This window comes from Acipenser ruthenus, chromosome 25 (assembly GCF_902713425.1).
Source record: "Acipenser ruthenus chromosome 25, fAciRut3.2 maternal haplotype, whole genome shotgun sequence".
In the NCBI taxonomy this organism is placed as follows: domain Eukaryota; kingdom Metazoa; phylum Chordata; class Actinopteri; order Acipenseriformes; family Acipenseridae; genus Acipenser; species Acipenser ruthenus.
In genome coordinates this window covers 7,732,859-7,751,948 of record NC_081213.1, presented here as the reverse complement: position 1 = coordinate 7,751,948, position 19,090 = coordinate 7,732,859, and the positions used below count along the sequence as shown (strand labels likewise).

The window sequence follows — 19,090 nt, the reverse complement described above, 5'->3', positions numbered from 1 at the left end:
AGTAATCAGTAGTTTTAGACGTGCCTCTACCAAAGTTTACCATAGTAAATACATAACAATGTGTACTAAATCCTATTGGAAACTTGGTCAAGCATAGACAAGCATTGTAACACCCAAAGAGGTATGGTAAAGCATATTAAAAACATGACAAACCTGGTTAAACTATGGTAAATGCATACTATAACCGTTGGAAAAGCATGGGCAAAACTGCAAAATGACTGTGGTAAACTTTTATAGATGGCATTTCATTTTCTCATACTCTAAATGCTTTTCAGGGAATCCTCCTAAAAGGAATTTTGAAGACCTGTCAGCTGCTTATTCTAGGAATGGGGCGATAAGGAAGCTTTTCTCCTTTGGGAATAGTACTGGTAATGTTTATAAAGAGTGCAGATGAAATGTGCTCCATTCTGGAGGGAATGAGGTGAAAGCAGAATGTTGTCATTGGGAGCTCAAGGGAGTCCTTCTCAAATCACTCTGCCTTATTAAAGACCGGGGATTGTGTTTTCTCTCGGCAGTCCTCAGATTTTCTCTTTCGCTGACACTTTGTTTGCTGTTTAAACCTAGTTTTGACCCTCATGAGTTACTTGAAGAATGTTTATGATTAAAATGCAGTTTGATATCTGTTTTAGACCCAGTAAACTGCACATTTACCATGCTTTTATTTGGGAAATCTGGCACTTTAAGTAAGCAGCCAGTCATAAGCAACCACACATTTTTCTATTGTATTATCTCAGTGAAAATTGACACAGCACACTGAACCCCTGCTGGTCCACACAGCCTATAAATAGAGCTTCTATCAGTGAGTGTTTGGAGGCTCACTGTAAACACCTCCCTCATCAACCTGACCCAGTCCCAGCACTGAGTGACAGAATGCAGGCTGCATGGACACATCAGTACAGCAAAAACCTCAGTGTGTCAGGGGGCTGCACAGGGTGGCAATTACTGGAAACTATGTGGGGTGGGTATGTAATAAACATGAAGAGTAATTTCTTAGAGCTTAGGGACAGCTGAGGGGCTGGGGAGGAGGCAGTGGCCTAGTGGTTTGAGCTAAGGGACTGGGGAGGAGGCAGTGTGACCTTGTGGTTTGAGCTGAGAGACTGGGGTGGAGGCAGTGTGGCCTAGTGGTTTAAGCTGAGGGACTGGGGCGGAGGCAGTGTGGCCTAGTGGTTTGAGCTGAGGGGGTGGGGAGGAGGCAGTGTGACCTAGTGGTTTGAGCTGAGGGACTGGGGCGGAGGCAGTGTGGCCTAGTGGTTTGAGCTGAGGGACTGGGAATGAGAGTGTGGCCTAGTGGTTTGAGCTGAGGGACTTGGAAGGCGGCAATGTGGTGTTGGGTTGGGAGATGTTATCCCAGTTGTGAAATTTCTCTCCCCAAGCTACTATAACACCAGCTATATAACTAACTATACCAAGGATACAGACAGCTGTATTCATTGCCATAAAAAAGCAGTTCATTATCTCACAACAAAGGCCCATGCAGAGTTTTAGAAAATTAAGACCAGCAGTTGCCACAGATTTGGCCTTCAACAGTGAATAGTGTCAGCATGATTTAATAGTTGAATGACAGTTTAGTAACACAATTCCATTTAAAAGCAACTTGTTTGTGATTGCTCTAAACACACTGCTGAACGAGCAGATTTCTTACCTTTTCTTTCTGCACAGACACAGAACCAGGACCAGCACGCAGACCACCAGTAGGCCGACCACGGCCAGTATCACCACCAGATTGGAAGCTGTGTGAAGTTAGATATCATATTACACCTCCATCACCCGCCGGCTTTCACATCTGCTCCTCACCACCAGCCAGAGCAGGTCAGTCTCACATAAGTTTCTTTAGCATGAGAAAGCACACATAATGGCGAAGCAGCTAGGCCTGCAGCAGTGGAAGCCAGGTAAAGACAGCTAAAGATACAAATCACTGAAACTCAATACTGGGGCAACTCATTACAAAAAACATTTAAAGAAAAGCAGTGGTACCAAATGACACATTCAAAAGCACAAACCATTCTAACGGAACATTCCAAATGAGAGGTGTGATTCAAGAAGGTAGCAGCTGTAATGGCCGGACTGCAGACTGGCATTTTCAAACCGAAAATGGGATTTCTTTGTTTGTTCAAACAGGAAATGTACTTGGAGGTCATTGGAGACTCCTGCTACTGGCTCTTTGAGGACAAAGGCCAGCCATGCAGGTGTATACAGCCAGATGTGTAGAATACAAATCCAAGGAGGTTATGATGAAGGTTGTATAATGCACTGGTGAGACTACACTTAGAGCACCTTGTCCAATTCTGGTCACCACAGCACCAAAGGGTGGCCCTGGAGGCCTTGGACAGAGTGCAATGAAGAGCAACCAGACTAATCCCAGATGCTTAAAGGAATGAGCTGTGAAGACAGGCTAAAATAACTGGATCTATTTAGCCAAGAACAGAGAAGAATTAGGGGAACATGTTTGAAGTCTAAAATCTTAAAACGAGTTGCAATAATTAACCCTAGTCAAAGTGCAGTACAGAAACCAGGACCAGAGGATACAGTTGGAAGTGGAGATAGACTTAGGATAGAGGGAAGGAATGGGAATGGGTTACCTCGTCATGTTGAGGCAAAATCACCCAACTCAAAATCACCCAACCCAACAAAGTTTTGAGATCAATCAGCTACTAGGAACCGGATGAGCTAAGATGGGCTGAATGGCCTCGTCTCATTTGTAAATTTGTCCAATTGAGCTTGATGTCCGCCTAGCCAGTAGGGTCCTCTGAAGCATGGTGAAGTGAAACAGTCCTTGCCAGTTTGGCTTCCCTAACCCACAGGAGCGCCAGAGCCCACCCAACACTCCTTGTGGAATCTCCAGGCCACGGGCCACTTCACACAGCGAGGATGCGAACCTGCGGTCCTCTGACTGTATGACTCAACCTACACACCATGCAGCCGTGTTTTTACTAGGTGCGCCACTCTGGGAACCCTAGAAAATACATTACTAATTTGAAAATGCAATTTCCATTTTGAAAAACAAAAACACATCTTGGGTTTGAAAATGCCAGTAGTAGGTTAGGCAATTTCATCAGCTGCTGGTGAAGAAAAATCAAAGCAAACCAAGTGTAAATACTGTTGTATCATATTGCAGAATATATTCCCGACCTCTCAGACCTGTGTCCTGGTTCTTGATAATGACCGGTCCGCCAGTTGTGGTCGGACCCTCGGGAATGCTGACTGTGGGGGGGATGACTGGAGGCACTTTGTCTGTTAATATAAAACACAGCTTTTAGTGGGCCTTCAAAGATCAGCACACACACATACAGATATGCATAAAACACATTTCATTTTAGGGATAATTAAGTCCTTTTTTACAGTCGTGTTATTGTCCTATTGAGGCTAAAATAAAGCAACCTTCAACAGTTAAGCTACCCCTGCATTCAGTATTAAGGCCAGTATCAGAGGTCTTTAATAAGACCAACCTGCTGTAGACTTAACATGATGTAACTTATATGAACATTTGATTGTTTTTGTAGAACAGTTTGCGTAATGGAAAATTAAAATAAACCATAGTAAAATTATTTGACAAATGTTTTGTCCCTTCAGTAATAAGACCACCCTCTATTAAGGCCACATTTTGTTGGTCCTTTGACTGGCCTTAACAGCAGGGCTCCACTGTATTATAATAACCAATTGGGCTGCTGGGGTTCTTCTTGGTTATCATGTGCAGCTCAGGGTTCTGGTGATTATTCATTGTGATGTCACCAATGATCAATGATGCCTGGAACCTGAGGGTGCTCACTCACCGACGGGCCGGAGGGACCTGATTCTGGGGGTGGCACAGCCCAGCACACTGACCCTCAGGGAGACTCTGTTGTACCACGTCTGGGGCTGGATGAGAATGTAGCGCGCCACGATGGGCGGGATGAAGTCATTCCGCACTTCCTGTTCGTTGTCCGTATTGCCCTCAAAAACCTAAACAGAGAGGCAGACACCAGTAGGAGACTTTTATAAGGACCAACGGATAAAATACAAGTAAAATGTACAAACAATAAAACAGTGCAAAGTTTGTCATCTTTTATTTAACATTGTGTAATCAAAGAAACGACAAAATGATATCGCACAAGTCTACTGGAAGCTATAATAGTAGTACAGTATTTCATGTTAGATTTTAAAATGTCAATTTTTCAATTTGTCAGTTTTTCTTTAAGTATATGGAAAACTACAAAGTATTTTAAAGTAACATCATTCAGCGGTTTCATTCGACTTTATGAAGCAAAATGAGTTAATTCTATAGGGTGATGGCCACAGCTGTACATTGATCTGCCTTACCTTTTCCTCCTTACTGCTGGCACTTTTATAGACCTTCCATAACTTCCTGTCTTTACTGTAGAGAATCTTATACGATTTCACATAGAAATTATTCCGGCCTGCTGAGCCCTTTGTGATAATACCTACAAGAGAAATTGCAACACATAACACACATCATTCCTAATATTACCACAGGCAGTGGTATTGACAGATAAAAGGGTTGGACAATTATAAACACTTGCCATAACACTGTCACTGGGGTGTAGGTCCTCCGCGGGCCGCCAGTGCAGCACTGATTTGATTTGTTGAGTCTGCAAGGTGTTGTTCTGGAGGGATACGTGGTCATTTCTAAAAGATTACCACTTCTGATTCCTTCAGGGAAGTTGGGATTGGAACTCTGCAGATAAGTCTAATTATTGAACCCATGTTTTTCTCCCCAATTTAAAATGTCCAATTATGTTCCCTCAGCGTGCAGCAATACCCACAACAGCTCAGGAGAACTGCTGGTCAGTAGGCGTCCTTTGATCCCCAAACCAATCGCCTCTTTACACCCAGCAGCTCCAGAGGATGTCAGCTAGCTACTGTCCACAGTGTCTGCTTTGAGCTCACTGGGCACCTGGCCAGTAGGGTCTGCTGTAGCATGGTGAGGAGAAACAGTCCTTGCTGATTTTTCCTCCCTAACCCCAGGGAGGACCAGAGACAATGTGAAGCTCTCTCTGGATTCCCAGCGAAGATTGGTAAGTTTGACAGTCAGGATGCATACCTGCACTCCCCTGACTGCATGACTCACCCTGCACACCACGCGGCTCTACTTTTACCAGGTGAGCCACTCAGAAACTGTTATCCTTGCTTGACATTGTGAATGAAATTGACTTAGGAGATGCATCTTTTATACAGTCAAGCATTGCATACAAAATATATCAGTCATGTGACAGGCCATAACACAAACGATAGTGCTTCATTTCACAGGGGTTTATCATTGCTACCCAAACCAGTATACCAAGCCTATTATTGTTATCTCTATTATTAATACAGGTACACACTAGAGGTCAACATAGGCAAACCAAATCTTGAACCTTGAGAACTGCCCACTTATTTGAAGTTCCCATCTTGCACCCCAGTAACGTTACCCTAATCTCTTACCCCTTCTCTCAAGAGTAAAGTACTGAGCTCAGAGACCATTGAATTGATCTAACCAGCAACTACTGGATCCAACTACTGCCACCATTTAGATAATGAAACCGTTTGTAAACCAAGGTTTTCAAAATCAAACATCGAACAGTGGATGTCCGTCTCTATTGCTAGTGCTATTAGATCAATTGAACCTGGCCCAATTTGTCCGAATAACAAGTGCAATCTGAAAGGACGCCAGTGCCCCTGCAAAAATGCAAACAGATGACAATTCAGACGCAGTCGGATTTTAAAAAGTTTCTAATCAGGTAAGACAATGAGACCCCTGTGCAGTGCAGAGAGTATGTGGTGTAGTTTTAGTCCTTCAAGCTGATCTTTGGTAGATTTTGCAGCCAGACAGAGAGATGTGGCGTGCTGAATACTTACTGACCTGTGATGTTCCTCCTCTCTCCCAGGTCCATCTCTAGTGAGGCGCTCTGCTCGCTGCTCCCTGCCGCCCAGGCGGGCCCCTGACTGTGCAGATCTGCATTTCTGGGGGACCATAGAACCTGGTGTCCCAGGCTGTCCACTTCCTCCCAGGATGAGGAGGCGTTGAAGCTAGAGACAGGCAGCGCGCCTGTACACTCTGTCAGGGGACGAGAGAAGAGTGAGGGCGGACCACACACAAAAAACAACCAATTATAAAGAGGATGTTTTTCATGGCAGCTTAATGACAGGTCCAGGGGAAGTTACTTCTAAAAGTAATCTGTTACAGTTACAAGTTACTTGCACAAAATTGTAACTGGTACAGTAAGTTATTACTTTGTTGCAGTTACAGTTACAAATAGTTATGTCTCAGTTTACATTTTACAGATTTTTTTTTTTACAGTAATGCGTTACATGTCAATCACTGATCAGCAAAACTGATAATGCCAGGATGTGTCCTTTTCTATAGCCTGAACTTATGCAAAGTGTCTACTTCATAACAGTATACTCCAGGCCGTCTCCAATCACACATGACAAATCTCCAGTGAAACTAGCCTCTCTGCACTTACAAATAACTGCCAGACATGCTTTTTTTTAGAATTCTGTTTGCCAAAACAAAAAAACTACAAAAAAGAATTGTCAATTATTATTACAACAAGCATAAAATGTATAATCTATAACACATCTTTAATTAAATGTAACTCTTTTAATTTAACGATATAGAGAATGCAATCAGACAATCTCCATCAGTTTCTATGAATACTTTTCTACTTAAGGTTCAACTACAAGACCATACTCCTCCCAGTCTTCCCAACTCCAAGCACTAACCACTAGACCATACTGCCTCCCAGTCACTCAGCTTTAACCACTAGACCACACACTGCCTCCCAGTCCCTCAGCTCTAACCACTAGACCATACTGCCTCCCAGTCACTCAGCTCTAACCACTAGACCACACACTGCCTCCCAGTCCCTCAGCTCTAACCACTAGACAATACTGCCTCCCAGTCACTCAGCTCTAACCACTTGACCACACTGCCTATCAACCCCTCATCTAAAACCACTATGTCACACTCTCTCCCAGTCCTTCTACTCTAACCAATAAGCCACGCTGTCTCCCAGCCTCTTCACTCTAACCACGAGACCACACTGCCTCCTAGTCCACTTACTGTAATGTAACACTTTGCTTGGCTTCCCCTGTCTGTATACTCGTGTAGTATTATCTAAATTCAATTCAGTTATCAAAGCTGGCAACCTCCAAAGCTGGTTTCTGCTTCCCATATCACATTCATGCAGCCTTACCTTTGTGGAAGACAAGGCGCTTTTCAGAGAGAGGGCCACTGTAAAAAACAAAGGATAGGCTGTCAGAGTTCACAGGAATCAATTCTAAAACCGCACTTTAATGTATAAAAGTATGCCAGCTAGTGCCCTGGTATTAATTGTTTTAATTAATACACAGATAAAAACATAAGAAAATGGAGGCCAGTTCCTTGTAGCTGATTGATCTCAAAACTTTGTCAAGTAGGACCCAACATGACTAGATAGCCCATTCCATACCCTCCCCACTTTCTGTATAAGAACATACAAAACTGTGCATAAATTAGAAAATAAATGTGTTTATTTGGACTGCCATGGGTGATTCCCAGAAAGCCCCCAATCCTCCTTGTTTTTGACACACTCACGTTTTGGACAGGACCCCGTTGGCGAGCGATGCTTCATAGAGGGTGATGCTCCGCTCCCGCGACACCTTGATCGGACCCCCACGCTCGTCAGAGATCACCCCCGCGTGGATGGCAGCTTTACACAGCACTGACGTCTGAGAGGGAGGAGGGACAGTCGCATAATGTTCTCCGATTCCACTGTTCAGTTGCTATTACAGTTGCTTTGCACTTCCATTAGCTACAGAGGTCCCAGGTGTGCAGTTTTCAAAGAAGCATGTATTTTCCAATGATTTCCATGCACTTCGATTGCAATGTGCCATTTTGAATGAAACACATAGCAGACATGTTTTTTCATTGTCGAAAACAATTGGATGTACTACACTGGGCTAAAGAAAGTTGTAAGTTTTTCTTGCCCTTCTTGTCTTCAGTAAGTCAGGAAACCGATTGAATAACTCTCATTAATAATGCTTTTTTTAAAGAAACAGTTCTTGGTTATGCACCCATGGAGACCAGAATCTAGTTATGGGAGATGCTGGAGGGAGCTGGTGTGGTCACTTGACTGAGCTCCAACAGTCACGTGATTAACACAGTATTCTGTGGCCACATATGCTATCAATTCCTAGAGTATTTCATGCCTGTCTCTATTTTGAAAAGGCAAAACCCGAACCAAACCACTGAACAGAGATGGATTTCAGCTCACTCCCAGTCACCAGCTCATGTCAACCAGTAAACCAGAGAGCAAATGTATGATCACGAGAGCCAGGCTGTACTTTCCCAGGCTTCATATTTCAAGGTATTCAGAATAGAAACAGTGTATTTAAAGGATCATGTACTCACATCTCGGTATCCTTGGCTAAACTCTCCCCAGATATCTCCACTCACATTCCTGCAGCCTGCAGGACACAACGCACTGAAACACAAAGACACACTGCAGTAATACTGATCAGCTCATATGCCTTGAATACATCTTACCTCAGATCCCAGTCAGGAGAATACAGCATGCTGACTGCTTACCCCACTCAGACCCCTTGCTTACGAAATATCACGTCTTCATATATGTATGAAGGGCTTTAAACTTCTCAGGAACTCCCATCAGCCACACAACTAACAGTGGGGTGAACAGAGAGTGCCAGTATTGAATCAACCAAACTGTGTTTCTGCGTTTGGTTTGATAACGAGCGTTTTGTTGCTGTTAAGTTTAATTTATTTGCCCCTGTGTAAATCCTCAGTGTTCTTGTTCTAGCACAAATACTAAGTAGTCAAATCATGGCTGCTGCTGCTGCAGGCAAAGCTTCTTCAGGAAGTCCTCCCTGGGAGACGACAGTCCGCCCCTGTAAACTCAAGGAGCTGCCTCGCAACTCACCTGAACTGCGGAGCTGTGCGGTAAGTACCTCGCTCCATACAGGAGGTCAAACCTGCAACAAAGAGGTGTCAGGTCAATAAGTGTGGAATAGTGACCCATACGGAGAGAAAATACATAGGAATTCACATTGCCATATATTACAAATATATATAGAAATAAACACAAAAGTTATATATATATATATATATATATATATATATATATATATATATATATATACACACACAGTAGTGTGCAGTAGTATTAGAAGTTTGCCTGATATTATTATTTTTTTCATTTGAATTAATAAAAACCTATGCACAAACTGTAACAGTGACAGCATACCTTCTCTGGCTTTGCAGGCGCATGTGTGCAGCTGCAGGAAAGAGTCAGACACCCGCTGTGTTGTTTACAAGGAATTGCGTTTCAACATCAGCTTTCCTGTGTCTCTCCTGATCATTCAGTAACATATGTATATATTTAGTAATGTGATTTGTTAAAACACCATCACATTACATGATATAGTTTGCACTATATATATAGAGAGAGAGGATCTGCACTTCCTTTTTTGTGCAACATTTACAGAAATACCTCAGCTGTGTGTCCAGTGTCCACCGTTTCCTGCCCTGTCCACCCCCGGACAGCAGCAGAGACACAGACAGAGGGTGGGGTTTGGGGTCTGACTCACTGCGCTGCTCTCTGTGTCACTAACCAGAACAGGATCTATTCTAAACACAAATACCCCAGGCTGCCAGTGTTCAGCACCAGTACATCATGGTAAAAGCATAGAAAAGTGGAGTAAGGCTTAGTGTTAACTAAAGTGCTCCCTGTTTATTCGCTGTCAGACTTATGCATAATAAAAAAGAAATAGTTAAAACAATTTGTTAGTTACAGTGCCTTGCGAAAGTATTCGGCCCCCTTGAACTTTGCGACCTTTTGCCACATTTCAGGCTTCAAACATAAAGATATGAAACTGTAATTTTTTGTGAAGAATCAACAACAAGTGGGACACAATCATGAAGTGGAACGAAATTTATTGGATATTTCAAACTTTTTTAACAAATAAAAAACTGAAAAATTGGGCGTGCAAAATTATTCAGCTTAAGTTAATACTTTGTAGCGCCACCTTTTGCTGCGATTACAGCTGTAAGTCGCTTGGGGTATGTCTCTATCAGTTTTGCACATCGAGAGACTGAAATTTTTGCCCATTCCTCCTTGCAAAACAGCTCGAGCTCAGTGAGGTTGGATGGAGAGCATTTGTGAACAGCAGTTTTCAGTTCTTTCCACAGATTCTCGATTGGATTCAGGTCTGGACTTTGACTTGGCCATTCTAACACCTGGATATGTTTATTTGTGAACCATTCCATTGTAGATTTTGCTTTATGTTTTGGATCATTGTCTTGTTGGAAGACAAATCTCCGTCCCAGTCTCAGGTCTTTTGCAGACTCCATCAGGTTTTCTTCCAGAATGGTCCTGTATTTGGCTCCATCCATCTTCCCATCAATTTTAACCATCTTCCCTGTCCCTGCTGAAGAAAAGCAGGCCCAAACCATGATGCTGCCACCACCATGTTTGACAGTGGGGATGGTGTGTTCAGGGTGATGAGCTGTGTTGCTTTTACGCCAAACATAACGTTTTGCATTGTTGCCAAAAAGTTCGATTTTGGTTTCATCTGACCAGAGCACCTTCTTCCACATGTTTGGTGTGTCTCCCAGGTGGCTTGTGGCAAACTGTAAACGACACTTTTTATGGATATCTTTAAGAAATGGCTTTCTTCTTGCCACTCTTCCATAAAGGCCAGATTTGTGCAGTATACGACTGATTGTTGTCCTATGGACAGAGTCTCCCACCTCAGCTGTAGATCTCTGCAGTTCATCCAGAGTGATCATGGGCCTCTTGGCTGCATCTCTGATCAGTCTTCTCCTTGTATGAGCTGAAAGTTTAGAGGGACGGCCAGGTCTTGGTAGATTTGCAGTGGTCTGATACTCCTTCCATTTCAATATTATCGCTTGCACAGTGCTCCTTGGGATGTTTAAAGCTTGGGAAATCTTTTTGTATCCAAATCCGGCTTTAAACTTCTCCACAACAGTATCTCGGACCTGCCTGGTGTGTTCCTTGTTCTTCATGATGCTCTCTGCGCTTTAAACGGACCTCTGAGACTATCACAGTGCAGGTGCATTTATACGGAGACTTGATTACACACAGGTGGATTCTATTTATCATCATTAGTCATTTAGGTCAACATTGGTTCATTCAGAGATCCTCACTGAACTTCTGGAGAGAGTTTGCTGCACTGAAAGTAAAGGGGCTGAATAATTTTGCACGCCCAATTTTTCAGTTTTTTATTTTTTAAAAAAGTTTGAAATATCCAATAAATTTCGTTCCACTTCATGATTGTGTCCCACTTGTTGTTGATTCTTCACAAAAAATTACAGTTTCATATCTTTATGTTTGAAGCCTGAAATGTGGCAAAAGGTCGCAAAGTTCAAGGGGGCCGAATACTTTCGCAAGGCACTGTATTTATACAGGAAAATAAACTTTTGCAATGTACTGCCAACATGACCTAACAATTAATTTACATCAATGTATTATGTTTTGTGTTGTTATTATCTGATTAAGTAATTAACAATACAGAAACAAAGCATTCCCAGAGACATAATGTCAGGCAAGGCTATATCTGATGGTTTGTAAAAGTAAACTGTGTAGCTCTGCATCATTGATATGGCCTGAGCTTAAAACGATGTGGCCATTTCACCTTCAATGGAACATGCCTGAAACAATCACAGACACAGATGTGTTGCAACTGCAAAGACAATAGACTTCAAAAGCAGTACATATGCCACCATGATCGAAGTCATTAACAAATGTACCTCTGGGGCTTTCATATGTCTAATGACTGAAATAGACTAGGCAGACACTGTTGAGTGTTTGAATTTAATAACCTGCCGTGACCTTTTACTCATAACTTAGACAGTGGCAGTTTATGAATGGAATGTACACCACAATGTCCAGCTGCGTGGTCTGCATCATTGACATGGTCGGAGGTCAGAACAATACGCCAGTGAAACAGTTCATATTTACTGGACAACACAGGGACTGGAACTCAAATCTAAATCACAGCTGTGCACCTGATATTAAGACAATACATCAAAGTGTCTCTAGACAGCAGATACTTATAGTCTATGACCTCCATATGGAAGCCATATACCGTATTCCTTCAAATTTAAGATGCAGCCCAAATGTCCCATCCTTAAAAAAATAAAACATAAAATAAAGATGCATTTACAAAGATAGAATCTCAATTACGCACATAAGAGCCACTTATACAAGGAACTTTTGCAATGAAATGCTACAAACTTGTCTATTAGGCATATTGGTAAGGCATAAGGAGGTTGTGTGGTCCAGTGGTTAAAGAAAAGGGCTTGTAACCAGGAGGTCCCTGGTTCAAATCCCACCGCAGCCACTGACTCATCGTGTGACCCTGAGCAAGTCACTTAACCTCCTTGTGCTCCGTCTTTCGGGTGAGACGTAATTGTAAGTGACTCTGCAGCTGATGCATAGTTCACACACCCTAGTCTCTGTAAATTTGCCTTGGATAAAGGCGTCTGCTAAATAAACAAATAATAATAATAATAATTGTATATTGATAAATTAACATGCCTGTAACAACAACAAATCTCTCCTAGCTGGAGGAGCCCTCTTTATCACTTGACATCTCCCACACAATGACTCCCACTTCTTTGAAAATGGCTGCCTGTATGTCATGGATGGTTCGAGATCGGGCGGTAACGTTTCTGTTTGTCTTTTCTCGGGCAGTCAGTCACGTTCCTGTTTGTGTACTCTGGCTGTTACATCTTTTGTTGGCGATTTTAATACATGCATCACTGTACTCAAATTTGAGACGCAGGCCATTTTTCAGAAGAAAAAAAACGATTTAAACAGTGCATCTTAAATTCGAAGGAATATGGTATGTCCGAGGTCAATGTCACAAACACATTTAGCATGCAGTGTGTCTATAAGTGCAAATACGAAGTTACAATATGGCAACCATCTTGGCCAGAGGAAAGGGAAGGGTAGTGTTAGATTTTGATCATATACTATAGAGTGCGCGCGTCGGAAGACCTCAACATAAATCAGAAATACAAAGAGCTGTTCTAGCAAAGAGTAAGTAGCTTTTTTACACTCCCTTATTTTTTTTATAACCGTTTGCAATGTGAGTGGTTTGCATTGCAATTACTAAAAGAATGTTTTTCTGAAGCTGATCTTCAGTTCTAACATAAGCTACTGCAGATCAGCCAAAGGGTAAGAGCCGGCTCAATCTAGTGATCTGACACCTTGGGCTGAGTTTCCTTTTGTTTTTCTGGCAATACACCACAGTGTACTAGCTGCTGCTGGCAATTATTAATATAAACTAATATAAAAACTGAAGAGCCGTTCCTGAGCTCATAATCGGAGCTCCTTTACACAAAGTCATCACAAAAAAAGGTGCAGTTCAATTAAAGCTCATTACATGATAAAATACAATAACCTTGCAAACACTGGTGATAACACAACACCAGCGTTTCTCTTTCTATTTCATACTGCAGATGAAGCCCAATTTCCGTGTTGACTGCTTCCCCAGTTTGTTCCCTGGCCAGGCAACAGTTAACCTGCTCCCTGCTGCAGCCAGACACACATAGTTTTCCGCCCACACAGTCTAGGAGTGAGGCGAGGGGCCCCAGGCTTCAGGCCTACACTGACAGGCAGGAGAGCCTTCCTGAAGCAGCTGCCACCAGCACCACACTCTCACTCCCTTTGAGATGAAATGTCCAGGACTTTACAAACCTGCAATACTGCAAGAGCCACAAGGAACCCATTGGAATTCCTCACTCCGGACTAGATAGGTTATTTTATTAGATTTATTCACAGGGAGTTTAAACAAAATATGACGTAGACTTTGGTGCACAAGCAATTTTCTTGGTCAGCTGTCACTTACACCCTAGTTGGCATGGCAATGGCCCAATGACAGAACAGCTGGTTTTCCTTTTGAAATATATTATTATTATTATTATTATTATTATTATTATTATTATTATTATTATTATTATTATTATTATTATTATTAATAATAATAATAATAATAATAATAATAATAATAATAATAATAATAATAATAATAATAATAATAATAATTTTTACCATTTTACCTAAATCCTTAATTATTGGAAATTGTGGTCGACTTTTTATCAAATAAAACCCCTGCAACCACTAGTGTATTATAGTTGTAGAGTACACAACCCGGATCATATGGTTTATTATGATGTTTATTTTATTTTCCTTGGTACTGGAATAAATCTTGGGGAACAAGTAAGAAACAACACACGAGAAGGTGTGTGGCTGTACTGAGATAATCGCACAGCTCTCAGCTGGGTTGTGAGGCATAGGAACCAGACAATGTTGTCTGGTTCCTATAACAACAAGACAGCCTTGCTTTAGATTAAGGCGCTCTAGAAGCAGACTTTTTTTTACATGTAGTTATATAGATGTATTTATTCTTATTAGTTTTATTATTATTTTATCTAGTTATTTTATTAGTGAGGATAAATAGGTCTTTAGAATACATTTTGTAAAAGAAAAACTATCTGAAGGTTAATCTGAAGATGAAGGGTTTCTGGTTTCTTTGGTTTCTTCATTTTCCTCAAAATTGCCAGGTTTCAAATGTAAATTGACCCAAATGATTATAGTTTACTAAAGGTACATCACTAATTTTTGTACTTATTATTGGAAGACAAATAGTACTTTTAAACCTGTTGTTTGTTGGCGTAGCGATATTCTTTTTGTGTGATAAGGCTGAGTTCCAAACCGTGCGGTTGTACTGAGACATTTACATGGTTTGGAATCATCTTCAGTCAAAAAGAGCAGTGCCCAAGCCACTTTATAAAAACACATCAATCACCCTCTTAAGGGAATACCTAACAAGTATTCAGTAGTATTGAAGACAAACCCCCACAACACAGACATCTGAATAATAATAAATGACTATGCAACATACAGAAATGAACAATTGCCTCAAACCCGCTTGATTTGAGGGTCCACCACTTGGCCCGCTGGATGAGGCAGCAGACCCCCCATAACAGACAGTACCAAGGGGGAGCTGCGAGGGTGGAGCGGGGGGAGACAGAGAGAGGCGATGAATCAAACGCAATAGAAATGTAAGTTACCAGTCTGTTTATATTGCTCTGACAGGCGTGATGTGTGTAGTGGGCAATCCTTCCTCCCGAACCTCCGTTTTTAAACTTTGTTTATGTAATTATGGCACTTCTAACACTATGATTAATACAGGTAATTGGTACAGACTTTCAGTGTGAGCATCACACATAATGAGTAATGAGTTTAGTGACATCAGTCTGGACACATCACTGTACCTGGCCTTCAGAAGCAGTGGTGTAAGCAGAGTCTCCACAGTAATCACTTTTCTAGATCAGCTCCCTGAAGCGAACTGGTTTTCCTGATCTAACTGCAGTGTGCGTTGTGGTGATGTCATTTTAATGTCTGTTTATTGCATTTACAGAATTCATTACACAGCACTTTGATGGCATGTGAGAGGTGATTTACAAGCAGAAATAAAGAAAACAATAATTACTAATCTAAGGTGGAATAATCTACAGGAATGTCAGATCAAATGGTTTATAAACATGATTCAAAAGATATGTACCTTTGAGGCTAAAAAATCAGAATAGGCTGTTGGGTCCATCAAGGCTTACCCCTTGTTAGCACACCATTCATTCCTGTTAGATGCTTTTTAAAAAGTCCCCAGTGTTTTAGATCCTACGTCACTTGTAGTGGAGACAGAAGGATTCCATGCATTAACTCTGTGTAAAAATGTGCTGTCTGCCTTCCATTCTAAACTTACTTGATCAGCTTCCATCTATACCTTCTTGTTTTACTCTCTGTGTTAAATTTGAAGTATACTCACTAGAAATAGAAACCTCACCTTCTGAAAGTGAGTGGTATGTATCAGTATTATGGCCAGAGGTTAAAATAATGTGGAACCTTACTAAGATCTAAGAATACCACACATTCAGACACGATCTCAAAGTGTATTGACTCTATACAGTAGAAACTCAAAACGTCACAGGATTAAGAGCTGAGGGACTAGGAGGGAGACAGTGTGGCCTGGTGTTCAGAGCTGAGGGACTGCGAGGGAGATAGTGTGGCCTGGTGTTCAGAGCTGAGGGACTGCGAGGGAGACAGTGTGGCCTGGTGTTCACAGCTGAGGGACTGCGAGGGAGACAGTGTGGCCTGGTGTTCACAGCTGAGGGACTAGGAGGGAGACAGTGTGGCCTGGTGTTCAGAGCTGAGGGACTGCGAGGGAGACAGTGTGGCCTGGTGTTCAGAGCTGAGGGACTGCAAGGGAGACAGTGTGGCCTGGTGTTCAGAGCTGAGGGACTGCGAGGGAGACAGTGTGGCCTGGTGTTCACAGCTGAGGGACTAGGAGGGAGGCAAACTTATATAAAATTGATAACATTAAATAAACCTGACAAGCCGAACAGTCAGGCGAACAGGCACACTCCCACAGCTACAACCAGCATAAAAGGAAATGAATGACCTCGACAAAGAAATGTGTAACTCAGAAAGCAAAACTGAAAATGAAAAGAGCCCCTTTAGTCTATGTGCTACTTTTGTTATACTGATAATGTTTCAAAGGACCTACAGATGTGAAACAATATTTTCAAAACCTCTTGAAATATTTAACACCACCTGCCTACCTGAGTGCCCCTCAGTGGTGTAGGACAACAGGAAGCCCCGGCCCGAGCGATGGGTTCCGCTCTCGAAGCGTATCGTCACCTCGCTAGAGTTTAGCGTCAGCTTCTTTTGGATCATGTTCATGTTTCCGCAGAGAGGACCTGAAAGAGAATGTGGCACATGTCAAGCACTGTGTTGGGATTGTGAAGTACATTAAAGAGACCATTCTGAATGAATGGGGGTATATTGCAGGTATCGGATACAGACTATTCCAAATGTAAAGAGTTTAGTAGAGATAAGGGATACAGTATGAGAGACACATAAGTAAAAAATTAGCTGAGGGATTGGGAGGGAGGCAGTATGGCTTGGTGATTAGGCTGAGGGACTAGGAGGCAGTGTGGCCTAGTGGTTAGAGTGCAGGGACTGGGAGAAATGCAGTGTGGGCTAGTGATTAGATCTGAGACACTAGGAGGGAGGCAGTGTTCCCTAGTGTTTAAAACTGAAAAAATGGGAGGTACAGTGCCCTGGTGGGTAGCTGTTAAACACATCTGCGAAATGCATTTTCCATCAAAAAACCCTTAGGAATGTCTCTTATAAAACAGCCAGGCTGTCCACTGTGCTGTGACAGAGGTTTCGGATAATGCTAATCCTCTGAACGGTAGAATGACACCTCGTTGGACAGCATCTATCACAGGGTGTGTGGAGCACACATCAGCGAGTGAAAGTGCCGCAGGCAGATTAAAGAAAACTTCCTTGACTCAATATGCCACTGATAACACTGGCAGTGAATCCCATATGGAATGGATAATGTGTCTCATATACTGTATGAGATGGAATAACATGTCTAGTCCAAATTCCTTGGATTCATAAATCACACTTTTCTATTCAAACTGGATTCTGAAATCCATGCCAAAGGGATTCTTGTGGTCTTCAAATGCCAGGGACACAGAATATGCAAATGAGCTAAAAAGAATGCAACAATAGAAAATAAAATAACTCAACAGCTTTTAATATATGGGATTGCTATCCAAGCCCTGATCAAAATAGCTTCCTGCAATGCAGGGTGTCTGCATCTGCACCCCACACCAAATCACAGAGGCCACTGGCTTACTCTCCAAGTGACTACAGCAGCACTGTATGTGCTACATGTACAGCTGGCTTTGGACGGATCTGGTTCTGTTTTAATGGAAAGGAGATGTTCTGAATGTTCTGTTGCTAATGGGTTAGCGTGTGACCCTGTCACTCCCACTTGGAGCATTGCTAATGGATCGGACTCACTCCCTCCCACACTCCGCTCTCCAGAGATGCTGCAGGGAGTGGAGGTGGACAGATTCGGTGTTCAGTTTCCTGTAACCCTGATCCCAGGCTGTTCCTGCTGCTCTGGATGGCCTTCTCCTAATTAAAAAAACGCTTCTTATTTCAATAACGACAACAAATTCATGATCATTTTCTTAACTAACATTAAAACAAGAACTAATTTCTTACTTGGGGTTTGGAGCCTGAAAATTGTTCTCACATTTTTTTTTATTATTGAAAAATAGAAATGTTTTTCTCAATTGTATACATATTAGATTAAAAGTACATTCAGAATAAGTGCTTCAATTATACCTTGCCTTGTCATGGCTCTCGCGTCTGATGTCAGGAATCCAATGTACTTTTTCATTTAGTGTAATTATCAATACAAAAATGTGTCTAAAAACCCCCCAACAAAGGGTGTAAAAAGGCTAAATGAATATTGTGGACTGCACAGTGTTTTTGTGATTATGAACATGTTTAAACAATTGTTTTAGCTACTAAAAACGATTGAGTGTCCAGCCTTCACCTCCAAATCAAGAGCCATATAGTGGAGCTCAATGGGTTACTGTAAGTAATGCTTCTATTTGAAAGCACTTCCCAGAGTACTACAATACTAAATTAAAGTAATTGTGACTAACAAAATACACTCGCAAACAAAAGTACCATAGAACACATTTCAAACTGAAACTCATTAAAAATACAGATTTTAAAATATATGTAATGTGTTTCAAACATTATGTGTTCACTTTTGGGTTGCAATTCCAAATAAATTCAACTGAATTCCGGTGTTTGGCATCTTGAAGCTTTCTGTTGTGGTGTGTTCATCCGGTGCTGGTACAATGCAGCTGTGGTTCTCAGTAATTCAGCAGCTTGTCTGTGTCACAAAGTGTGGGAATCAAAGCACCTGGTCACTAAAGCAAAAGTGAAACCGCCTCAACTAAACCAACAAACCCTGAGGAGGAAAGACAAGTGAGAGAGCCAAGAACATCAATGATGTGTGTGAAAAGGAAATAGACAGCTCAGTGCCTGGCCCTGTAACCAGGAGGGATGCGAGACCTCAAAGTCAAACCATGAGCACTGCCGTGTATTCCAGCAGTAAACCCGCACAGTAGGGCAGTTTTCATCTTGCAGTTTGTACCTTGAAGTACAATAAGGATCTAACCATTGCGGTATCTCACTGAGTACGCCATTCCAAT

At 42.0% G+C, this 19,090-nt stretch overlaps 1 protein-coding gene across 1 annotated transcript in view; it reads right to left on the bottom strand.

Moving 5' to 3' along the window:
• The window catches only part of LOC117413965 (discoidin, CUB and LCCL domain-containing protein 1-like), a 36,674-nt gene that overhangs the window by 4,998 nt on the left and 12,586 nt on the right, over nucleotides 1-19,090 (bottom strand). Inside the window, exons 3-12 of the mRNA XM_059000301.1 lie at nucleotides 16,622-16,759; nucleotides 8,895-8,946; nucleotides 8,369-8,441; nucleotides 7,553-7,686; nucleotides 7,173-7,210; nucleotides 5,837-6,031; nucleotides 4,297-4,418; nucleotides 3,771-3,939; nucleotides 3,130-3,231; nucleotides 1,643-1,730 (exon numbers count right to left, since the gene is read on the bottom strand). Coding sequence (XP_058856284.1) covers nucleotides 1,643-1,730; nucleotides 3,130-3,231; nucleotides 3,771-3,939; nucleotides 4,297-4,418; nucleotides 5,837-6,031; nucleotides 7,173-7,210; nucleotides 7,553-7,686; nucleotides 8,369-8,441; nucleotides 8,895-8,946; nucleotides 16,622-16,759 — 1,111 coding nt within the window. The remainder of the gene's footprint in view (nucleotides 1-1,642; nucleotides 1,731-3,129; nucleotides 3,232-3,770; nucleotides 3,940-4,296; nucleotides 4,419-5,836; nucleotides 6,032-7,172; nucleotides 7,211-7,552; nucleotides 7,687-8,368; nucleotides 8,442-8,894; nucleotides 8,947-16,621; nucleotides 16,760-19,090) is intronic.